At 37.9% G+C, this 12,226-nt stretch overlaps 1 protein-coding gene across 2 annotated transcripts in view; it reads right to left on the reverse strand.

Annotated features, from left to right (window-relative positions):
• LOC149315666 (sodium/hydrogen exchanger 8) overlaps positions 1 to 12,226 on the reverse strand; it is an 84,987-nt gene that overhangs the window by 22,466 nt on the left and 50,295 nt on the right. For both annotated transcript variants that reach the window (XM_089513848.1, XM_089513847.1), the window contains exon 10: positions 8,134 to 8,239. In XM_089513848.1, the coding sequence (XP_089369974.1) occupies positions 8,134 to 8,239 (106 nt within the window). The remainder of the gene's footprint in view (positions 1 to 8,133; positions 8,240 to 12,226) is intronic.

A 12,226-nucleotide genomic window follows, 5' to 3' on the forward strand; every position in this document is an offset into this window, starting at 1 on the left:
GTTGCCCATCCCATCTCTGAAGGAATCATAAAAATACCACCAGAAAGGCAGAGAAAAGGACACCCTGTCACATGTAAGACAAGAGAGATCTTGAGCTCGGATGTCTGACAGTAATCAGAGGCAGGCTTAGTTAGATCAAATGCTTATTTGTGACGATGCCAACGGAAATTCTATATGTGTCCGCAGAGGAATGAGGAAGAATGCTTCAAATCCTAAGTGCTGAAACCATCATTATTTGATTGCAATCCATTGCTGTGCCAAAGTGATTATAATAAATATGTATGGGCTCATTTCATACCTACAAAAATGCAAAAGCTTCGCAGAAATGGTCAGAACTGCACTTATGCAACTTGCTAGTCAATACACCTATTTTTCATAATTATAAAATATGCATTTCCTTAACATGAAATATGGCAATACTCTAGAAATCTAGATAATTATATAGGTGTAACAAAAAGTACAAACAAGATACTGTGTCCCATTGTCCCAATATGCCAGGCTCTGACAATAAGTGGAGGTGTCCCCCAGGCCATTACATTGCTATTAATGTAATCACACTGCCTTTTGTTATTATTATTATTCCTGGGTTTTTGCCAGTCCAAGATTCAAGAAGGCTTGCATAGGGTAAAAACAGATACATCTTTAAAATACAGGATTTTTTTTTTAAAAATCAACGAACAATAGAATTAAATGCAGTTAAAAGTAAGACCATTAAAAAGAAAACAGCAAATAAACAGTAGAACACATTCTGTAAAGGTCTTTTTCACTAAGTAATCAGCCATCAAAGGCCTGCTGAAATGAAAAGCTTTGTACTTACCTATGAAAGAGTAGCAGGGAAAGGTGTCAATTTAACCTCCCTAGAAAGAAGTTCCAGGGCCTGGGAATTGCCACTGAAAAGGCCCTCTCCTGTGTTCCCACCCAAACTACCTGTGAGGGTGGTAGGAACTTTTTTTCTTTTTTCTTTTTGCTTTGCTGCCCGCCGTGGCGCGGAGGTAAAGCATGAAGCTCAGCTATTTGATTCATGGACTGAGGAGTGTTGGGACATACTAAGTATATTGCTAGCTTGGCTTTCTCATACTTTGTTTTTGAACTTTGTGGTGAAGCCTGAGTTCTGAGAAGCGTTGCTCTGAAGCTGGCCATAGATTACAACAGTGTGGCGGCGGTCTCCCCTAAGGAAGATAAACTTTTATTTTAGTTGGAGGATTATCCAATTCCAGTGGAACTTATTTTGGCTTGCCTCGGTTTGTTTGGAGGACAACAGCAGACGTCCTGTACCTTGGTACAGATGCTTGCACGGGCTGAGGAGCTAATAAGCTACAGCTGGGGAGGCTGGAGGATTTAGCTAAAGACCTGAACAATTAACCAGCTGAAAGCACTGAGCTTGAGAGTGCTCTTTTTAACAAAGGAAGTGAAAGTACCCTTTGTAGCCACTTTTATGCTACATATTGGCTTTAAACAGCGATTGGCTTTCAAGCTTTTGTAGCTGCTTTTTTTATGCAAACTGAGCCTGATGGATAGTAAAAAGAAGGCGCAAGTAGCTAAACCTCCAGTGGCTCCTTCCAGCAGACGTCCGTCACTAGAACATTCTCAACAGGTGGGAGAAAGCAGTTTGAGCAACATGACAGCTATGGATGAACTTAAAAGAATGATTATGGACTTGGGGGACAAGGTTTCTAGTTTATCAAAAGATGTAACATCTTTTAAGTCTGAAATACGAATGGAAATGCGTGATGACTTTAAGATCATGCGAGAGGCTATGGATAAAACATCTTTGGAATTGGGCAAGATTCAAGCTAAATTGGACTCTGTAGAACAAAAATTTAAGCTACACGAAGAGAGAATCAACGAAATTGGTGGAATCCAAAAGGCACAAATGGAAGACAATTTAAAATGGGAATGCAAGGCAAGAGAAAAATCGATTAAAATAAGAGGCCTAAAGGAAAGGGAAAATGAAAACCTGATGGTTTCCCTGGTCCCAAAAATTGCAGAATTTTTACAATGTGACGCAACGCTTTTCTCCTTTGGTATCGATCGCATTTTTAGACTGAACTCTATTATAGCCAAACAAAAAAAGGTCCCTAGAGATGTTGTGATTGTTTTTCTGAGAAAAATTTCTCGGGATCTCCTGCTGAAGAAATGTAACGAGGAGTTGTTAATTATTGACGATCAAACCTTGCAGGTATATAAAGATGTCCCATCGAAAATTCTTCGAAAGCGTAGGGACTACTTTTTCTTAACATCTCAACTGAGAAGAGTCAATGTACAATACCGGTGGCTGCTACCTGAGGGTCTTTCTTTTTGGTATAAGAAAAAAAGGCATGAGATAAGATCAGTAACGGAGGCTAAACTTATTATGCAGTCCTTATTTAGACCCTCAAAGAAAGATGATAAAGTTGACCCTACCGAAACTATGCCAATGACAAAAGACGTAAAGGCAGTGGGGGATTATAATTTAAGATTTCCAAGAAGAAAACATCGAGTTGAGGAGATTCAGAAAGACTTGTCACAAAGCAAAAATGTGTGTACAGTTGATAATCGGGAGGAAACGAAGGCAGAAGATCGTCTCATCTCTGACAAAAGCTTAGAAGAAGGAGAGGTCGTGTCACATCAGGAGGGAGAGGTGGCAATGGATCTGCAAGATAGAAATAGATCCGTGATGGAAGACTATACATTTAATAACTCCCCTGTGGACTTACAAGCTTCTGATCCCTTAGCTGCTTCCTTGACTTATGGAACCGAGGACTAAAATTATATCTTGGAATGTGAAAGGTATCAATAGAAATGTTAAGCGAGCTAGAATTTTCCAATACTTGGCAAGTTTAAGATGTGATTTTGTTTGTTTGCAGGAGACCCATGTTAAAAAACGGGATACACATTATTTAAGAAACCCTAGATTGGGTCAGCACTTTGTCTCCGCCAATGCGAAGCGCAAAAAAGGGGTAGTCTTATATGTTAATAATAAATTTGAGGCTACGGAGGTTATAAATGACGAAAATGGTCACTATATTGGGGTCACTGTGGACTTGTTAAATCAAAAAATACTTTTGCTAGGAATCTACGCTCCTACAGATAATAAGGATAGTTTTTTTAGAAAACTATCATTGGCACTTAAAGATATTTTTTTTGATTCAGCCATTTGTATGGGCGATTGGAACGGGGTATGGACTCCTTTGGTGGATAGGGCATCTGTAAAAAAAATCAAACCAAAGCAAGGGAGATTGCCAAAAAGTTTTTTTCAAATGATGGACATGTACTCTCTCAAGGATATTTGGCGTCTAAGAAATCCGGCTGCTAAGGATTTTTCCTTCTATTCCCCAGCTCAAAAATCGTGGGCAAGGTTAGATATGTTTTGTATTTCAGTTGGTTTGTGTACTAAGGTTATAGATATTGAGATGCTTCCAAACTTTACTTCGGATCATAAGCCGGTCATGATGACATTGATATCTGATCGCCGAAATTTTAGTTGGAAACTTACTGAGGCCCTTTTGAATAGAGAAGATGTAAGACGTGAAGCTAGTACAGTCCTTAAAAATTATTTCAAAGAAAATCTAAATGAGGAGGCATCTATAAACTCTATATGGGAGGCCTCTAAAGCAGTTTTGAGAGGTTTTTTTATAAAAAAAGGGGCAGAACTAAGAAAACTAAGGGATAACAACTTAAGGAGTCTACAGCAACAATTAAAGGAAAAAGATAGAGAGCTCTTAAAGGACAGTGGAAATTTGAAAGTTTTGAAAGAACTACAATTGGTACAGAAGCAAATTTCTTTGATTTTAACTGATCAAGTTAACCGTAAACTTAATTTTGTGAAACAAAAAATTTTTTTCGAAGCTAATAAACCGGGGAGATTCTTAGCCTATAAATTAAGAACAGAGCAGAGTAAAAGAGCTATTTTGAAGGTTAAATACAATGATAAGATTTGGTTCAAACAAAAGGAGATTGAAAACGTTTTTTGTAAATTTTATATTAATTTATTTAAGGCGGACTCCATATCAACCGAGGAGATTAACAAATATTTGGGTGATAAATGGATCAACACTATAAATCAACAACAAAGGGAAACACTTAATAGAGAATTTACAATACAGGAAATTATTAGCGTGATTCGAGGATTAAAATCCGGAAAAGCAGCGGGCCCTGATGGCTTTCCTGCTGAATATTATAAAACCTTTTCGGAAATATTAGCTGCTCCACTGGTACAAGTCTTAAATCAGGTGATTACAGGGGGTATACCTAATACATGGCGGGAATCTAATACTACCCTGATTCCTAAAACCGATGAAGAGATAAAGGAGCCAAAAAATTTCCGTCCCATAGCATTGCTCAATGTCGATTATAAAATCTTTGCAGCATCTCTGGCTAACAGACTTAAACCAATATTAAATGATTATATAAATCCTGATCAAGTCGGTTTCTTACCGGGCCGTCACTTAAAAACTAATGTGCGTTATATGTTGGATATAATCGAATATGGTGAAAAGAGATGTGATAAACCTTTGGCTTTATTGTTTATAGATTTTGAAAAAGCCTTTGACCGGGTAAATTGGAAGTTTTTGAAGGCAGTTTGTGAGCGAGCTGGCTTAGGCAATAATTGCATCAAGTGGATTGAAGCGATATATAAAAAACAAGCCACCTCTTTAATCATTAATGGTCAAAAAACCAGACATATCAACCTCCTTCGGGGGACTAGGCAAGGATGTCCGCTTTCACCCTTGCTATTTATTTTACTTTTGGAAATTTTGAATAACGAAATCAGACTGAACAATAGAATTAGCGGCATAAAAATTAAAGAGTCAGAGATCAAGTTGCGTGCATACGCCGATGATTTAGTTTTAATCCTCTCTAAACCTGTGGATGAAATTGTTGAGGTGACCAAGTGTTTAAAGCAATTTTGTTGCGCATCTGGATTAACAATTAACACGGAAAAAACTGCCATTATGACAATGAACTTGAAGCATGGCGACAAGAAAAAACTGCAGGAAAATACAAAATTTAAACTTGTAGATAAAGTTAAATATCTAGGAGTTTGGCTGTCGACAAAAAATTCAGATGTGTTTAAAAATAACTATATCAAAACTTGGCAAAAGATTAAACACGATTTAGCACGGTGGGAGAATATAGGCTTATCTTGGATGGGAAAGATAGCGGTTGTTAAAATGATGGTCCTACCCAGAATGCTTTTTTTGTTTCAATCCATACCGATTTTGATTAATGATATTCCCTTTCGTTCATGGAATAAAGATATAAGCAAATTTCTGTGGGGTGGGAAAAAACCTCGGGTGCGTTTTAGATACATGCATGATGACTGTAGACGAGGTGGTCTGGGTCTACCTAATTTAAAGCTTTACTTTTACGCCTGCTGTTTCGATTGGTTAACCCCATGGTTTAATTTAAATGATAAACGGTTGTTAAATTTGGAAATGGCAGGGTGTATCTTTGGTGCCCATGCGTATTTATTTTACGATAAAACAAAGGCCAACAATGCCTTCTACTTACATTTTGTTAGAAAAGCTCTGTTGAGAGTTTGGCTTAAATTTAAGTTTTTGATCTATCCTAAAATTCCGCAGTGGACCTCAATCAACGAGGCATTTCATCGAACTGATGAAATAATCGGTAATCGATGGGTCACATATAAGGACATTTTAAGCCGTGACCCTATAACACAGCAGTTAAATATAAAACCTCTGGAACAACTTACACGAGAAGGCTTCTCGGTTAACTGGTTTTTATATCGACAGCTAAAAGAAAGATTTATTGTAGACTGTAAAGCCCCCGGCATTAATTTAGAGTTTCAAGATTTTGATAAAATTATTTCAGGAAAATATAAAGGAAGAATTTCAAAGCTATATAAATTTTTGTTAAATCTTGACTTGCAGGATGAGTTAATCAAACCCGCTATGGTCAAATGGGCGCAAGACCTAGGGGAAAATTTAATGTTAGAACAATGGGAGAAAAATTGGACTGTTAGATTAAAATACACGGCCTGCGTAGCAATTAGAGAAAACTATTTAAAAATGCAATATCGATGGCACCTGACTCCTTTAAAATTGTCCAAGATATATAAAAACCAAGACCCAACTTGCTGGAGATGTAATAAAGCTAGTGGCTCATTCATTCATTTGTGGTGGTCTTGTGAACATGCGAAAGCATACTGGAAAGCGATCCACCAGAAGGTGCAAATTATTTTGCAGCAGATGATTCCGCTTGATCCAAAAATGTATCTTTTGAATATGATCATAAATGACAAACTTGAAAAAGCTCATGGAAAATTATTATTTTATATAATTGCAGCAGCTAGAAACGTGCTTGCCTTACACTGGAAAACAACTCAGCAGCCCTCATGGAACGAATGGGCAATGAAGATGATAGATTATGTTCAGATGGACAAACTGACTTGTCTCATTAGAAATCTGGATTGGAATAAAGAAAAAAAAGTTTGGGAACCATTCATGCAGTTTATGAAAAAAGAGGACCTGCCCTTAAATTTTATTTGATAATCTGTTGTGTTAAAGCTGTAAGTGTTAACTTTGCGTGAGGGCAGAAACAATATAGCATAGAGTCAAATACTTAAGAAGTGTAGCTGATTGGTTATCTTTTTGGAATATGTAACACCTATGTGAATTGAGCGATATTATTACGATTAATATGTAATAGGTTTTTTCATTTAAAGCCTCTCATTTGCTTGTCCCTTCTCCTCAGAGGAAGTTCGGATTATTGATAATAGATACCTACAACGTATAGGCTATATCTTGTTGTATATGCTAATTTTTTTTTCTTTTTTAGGCATTGAAATGGAGCCTATGGGATATTGCTTGATTTGCTAATGTAACTTTTTCTGTATTCATACCTGTAGTAATGTTTTTAAAGAGAAAACTTAATAAAGATTATTAAAGATAAAAAAAAAAAGAGAAGGGCCTCTTCAAAAGAACTCAGAGCACCATTCTAGGCAAAAGATGCTGGTGGTGAGTATGGTTGCATCTTCTAGACTATAGAAATAATGCAATTTCACACTGCTTTAATTACCATAGATCAATGCAACAGAATCCTGGAATCTGTAGTTTGTTGTGACACCAGAACTCTGACACTTAAGAAGGCTAAGTATTTCACAAAACTACAAATCCCAGAATTCCATAGGATTGAGCCATGGCAGTTAAAATGGTATCAACCTGTGTTATTTCTGCAGAGCAGATGCAGCCTATGCCTTTTAAAAGTGACAGGGCCTCTTTGTTTTTCCTTCCCATGAATGTAATCCAAGTGCACTCAAAACTAGATCTCCAGCAAGATCTCTCCTTGGAAAAATAACATTTAATCCAGCACCAAGTGTATACATGCCCTATATCTCTGTGATCCCAGTCAATGTACAGTGCTACCTCGAGTTACGAATTTAATTCGTTCCGCGGCGCCGTTCGTAACCCGATACATTTCGCAACCCGAAAAGGCGCTGGAAAGCCGCTAGCCGCGGCTTCCGATTTGAATTTCGCGCCGAAATTAATTTCGTAACCCGAAAAATCTTTCGTAACCCGGAACAGTTTTTTCCAATGTAACTTTTTCGTACCCCGGAAATTTCGTAACGCGGTGAATTCGTATCCCGGGGTACCACTGTAATCCAATTTAGGGCAAAGTAGTAGATTCATGATCATCTTAGGTAAAAACCTGAGGATGGTGTACTGGATGAAAATTTCTACCACAGATTGAAAATAGACATGCTGGTTGATGAAGTTTGAGATTTATAGTCCCCAAAAGGTAACATTTTCAATCTTTTTTCCCACCAAGACACACTGAAGCATGGCAAAGTTATATATTAATCTGAAACACTGGATGATCCCACTATGCAATTCCCTATGCACTATGCAATGAAACTTATTAAGGCCCAAGCAAGCCCCAGAGGGATGAGGAGAGAAGGTGCCACAAAAACTGGAGGCAATATCTAATCCCAGAGATGGGTAAAAGCCCTCACTTCTCTTTTCTTATAGGATACTGAAGATTCTGTAGTAGAAATGTTACTGCAGGTATGTATTACAACCAATATAGAAAATTACAGAAAATCTGTCAAGAAGCTGAATACTGAAAATACTGAAGACTGAAAATCTTTTCAAAGTCATCATAAGCTTTTGGCATATTCATTTTGCAGCTTACCTGAGAGGGAAATACCTTCTGCCAGTCCATAAGGAAGGTAAGCAAAGATAATCATCATTCCAAACTCCAGAGAAGGTGTTTTTCTTAAGTCAATATGCTTCAGCACGTCAATACCCAACAGTTAAGGAAAATGAGGTAAGGGAAAAGGAAATTTAAACAATCAGGAGGGGGCAAAACTAGAAGGCTTGGGGGCTCCTGGCTAAATATTCCTGAGTCACAAGCCACAAGCACTACTGTGTACACACTGTGTAATGTACAGTGAATTAATTATTCATATTTTATTGTAGCTTTCCTCAACATGACATCTTAAATAGTTTTTGGTTACAATTTTCATCAGCCCCAGTCATCATAGCCAATGGGCAGAGATGGGGGTTGTACTCCAAAGCATCTGGAGGCTGCCATGCTGGGGGAAACTGTTGAATATATGCCACTTTTCAGGTGGAAAAGATGCTGCCATGTGGTGACATGTTAGCCTATTCACTTTTTTAAGAAGTAAGCTGAATCAACATACAAAGAGGGATATATGCTACCTCTACAACTCTTGGTCTCTAGTTTCATTATTCTCTAAATGTTAGCACAAGAGAGCCTGCATTACTTATGGATATTTTCTTCATGATTTGGGACTCGGTTTTTTTAAAAGAGTTACAGATTGCATGGAACCTATCCATACATAACCAAAGCCCTGTTTTGCAAACTCTTCCCTCTCCCTCCTGAAGACAAGGATACAACTGGAGATAGGGATTGCAGAGTTAATGGGCTTCCCTTTTCACATGTTCTTTCAACACCCTTCCACAATTTGTGATTAGTATTACCTGTAATAAAACTTTAAAGGATGTTAAAAGAAGGATGAATACACTCTCCAGCCAGAAGTGTCCCTGATTATAAAACGACAAGAGGGACTCAAGTGGTATAACATACTTAGCCCTATAAATAATTTTTCCCTGTTCATCTTGTGTCTCTTTAGCACAAAGTCTACAAAATCACACAGAAAGCAATGCTGTGCAAGTTAGGTTTTTTAAAGCTCATCCTTCTGAAAATGGTTTAGGTAACCTGGTACATAGCAACAACAAATATGCCTGCAACACTACAGTCTTGGGTTGGGGCACTGATTAACAGTTGTTAGCAATGATTATCTCTGAAAAGACTACTAGTATTTTTTAAAGCAAGAGTGGGTAATATGTGGCCCTCCAAATGTTACTGCACTCCCACAAATCCTCACCACCAGTTATGCTGTCTATGGCTGATAGGAGCTGCTTTCCAATATCTGGCAGTTCATAGTTTTCATAGACCTGCATTCCAACATCTGGCGGTTCACATGTTGGTGCAGATTTTCTAGAGCAGGAGTAGACAACTACTGCCTGTTCTAGAGACTAAGGCAGCAGGCAATTTCCCCAATTATAAATGTTGTCCTTGCTGATTTTAAATAGCAATAGCAAGTATGTTTCTATACTGCTTACCAGTGAACTAGCAATAACTAGTATAACAAGCTGGGTACTCATTTTACTGACCTGTGAAATGATGGAAGGCTGAGTGGACCTTGGAGCCCTGCCTGGGATCAAACTCACAACCTTGTGGCTGCAGTACTGGCATTTAAATATTCACAACCTTGTGGCTGCAGAACTGGTATTGCCACCAGGGCTCCCTATCATGTTTAAAATGCTTGAGTACAATTTGATGCAAATACATTTTTGCCTTTATGTGAACCATCTAATACTGTCAAACTGAGATGCAGATATATGAAAAGGACATACAATGAGGGAAGATGGAGGGAAATTGTGATTAAGAAAGTGGAAGGTAAAATGGGATATGAAGAAGTAAAAATATAATTAATGATATTTTCCATATCTCCAAAATGGATTGTTAATTTAAGTGAAATGTATTTCCTCTGAGTGTCTGATCGAGGGGGGAGGGAGGCATATTATGAATTATGGATCATACAATTTGTATTATGTACTACATAAATAATAAAGTTTAAATTTAAAAAAAAACAATGAGGGAAGATGTTGTATCTATGTTTATAAATTTGGGTTCTAAATCTGACACTGATTTTTCAGTTTATGGTTGTTGTTTTCTATTTCGTGTTCAAGACTAATGATATACAAGACATGTACAGTGCCTGTAGGAAATCTGGCTAGTCTTATCAAAATCAGCCTTGGCTCCTTTGGAAATTTTTCAAATGATTTTGCCTGAAGAACATCCCAAATTCATTCAAATTCGCATTTTGCTTTATATGACATTTCTGGGATAACTGTACTCAAGCTATAATTTACTTATTCATACTATTCACCTTTTTAAACACCATTAAAAATATTCTGTGTTTCATGATTATTTAAGCAAATAGAGAATCACAAATCCACAAAGATGGAAGATGACTCTCTATGGACCATTTTTCTAGAGCTGAGAAAGATGAGTTTGTTGGGCTGCAGCCCCCAGAAATTATTATCCACAAAAGTAACTTTTCCAATCTCTGTTACAGACTAACCCTGCTTGGTCAACTCCAACTGGATTTAACAACCAATTCCACCTGGATATGTGTTCAAACCTTCTTTTGGAACTCTAAAAATGGGAAGGCAGCTCAATATTTAATCTAAAAAATGTCTTTCTAAACTTAAAACACTGCTTTCTACACTGTCTCCAGCACATGGACTAAACATGTGTTCTTCCCTTATGAAAACATCTGAAATCTCTAAGATGAGGATTGTACTCCTGGGAGTGTTTATCTAAAGAAAACAGGAAAAAATAGGTCTATCAGCAATGAAGTTTCTCACACAACTCCCAGTGTCTGACATGACTGTAGATAAAGGGGTAAAATATCCTCACACAACATGGCAATGTCACTTATGAATTTTAGAAATAACATTAGCAATGAATAAGTGACTACATTAAATAGATATAAAAATATTTTAAGTGTTATTTATATAGTGGGTCCTCTACATTCACTGACATTAAAGGCACAGGGCCCCCATGAAAGTGGGAAAAAAGGAAATAAAAAACAACAACACTGGTTTGTTGTTGTTTCTTTTTACCAGAGAGAACACATCTCTAGGAATCTCTAGGTCCTCCTAGAGCAACTCTATGGACAACATCAACTGGAACTTGACCACAGAATCATGTTGGAGGACCTAATGCCTAGAGAAGTGTTTTCTCTAGGAATCTCTAGGTCTTCCAGAGTGACTCTATGGTCATTGCTACAGAACCTAGAGATTCTTATAGAATCATAGAATTGGAACAGGCCACAAGGGCCATCCAGTCCTACCCCCTGCAGGAAATCACAATCAAAGCATCCCCGACAGATGGCCATCCAGTCTCTGTTTAAAGACCTCCAAGGAGAGAGACTCCACTACACTCCAAAGGAATGTGTTTCACTGTCGAACAGCCCTTACTGTCAGGAAGTTCCTCCAAATGTTGAGGTGGAATCTCTTTTCCTGTAGCTTGCATCCATTGCTCCAGGTCCTGTTCTCTGGAGCAGCAGGAAAAAAGCTTGCTGCCTCCTCAATATGACATCCCTTCAAATATTTAAACTGGGCTATCATATCACCTCTTAACCTTCTCTTCTTCAGGCTAAACATCCCCAGCTCCCCAAGTTGTTCCTCATAGGGCTTGGTTTCCAGACTCTTCACCATTTTAGTCACCCTCCTTTGGACATGCTCCAGTTTCTCAACATGCTTTTTGAATTGTGGTGCCTAGAACTGGACACAGTATTCCGGGTGGGGCCTGACCAAAACAGAATAGAGTGGCACTATTACTTCCCTTGATCTAGACACTATACTTTTATTGATGCAGCCTAAAATTGCACTGGCCTTTTTAGCTGCTGCATCACACTGTTGACTCATGTTCAACTTGTGGTCTACTTGGACTCCTAGATCCCTTTCACACGTAGTTTCATTCAGCCAGGTGTCCGTCATCTTATATCTGTGCATTTCATTTTTCCGCCCTAAGTGCAGTACCTTACATTTCTCCCTGTTGAAGTTCATTTTGTTAGCTTTGGCCCAGCTTTCTAGTCTATTCAGGTCATTTTGAATTTTGATCCTGTCCTCTGGGGTGTTAGCTATCCCTCCTAATTTGGTGTCATCTGCAAATTTGATAAGTATGC

This window comes from Sceloporus occidentalis, unplaced genomic scaffold (genome assembly GCF_023333645.1).
Source record: "Sceloporus occidentalis isolate IW3139 unplaced genomic scaffold, rSceOcc1.0.p SCAF_3, whole genome shotgun sequence".
NCBI lineage: Eukaryota > Metazoa > Chordata > Lepidosauria > Squamata > Phrynosomatidae > Sceloporus > Sceloporus occidentalis.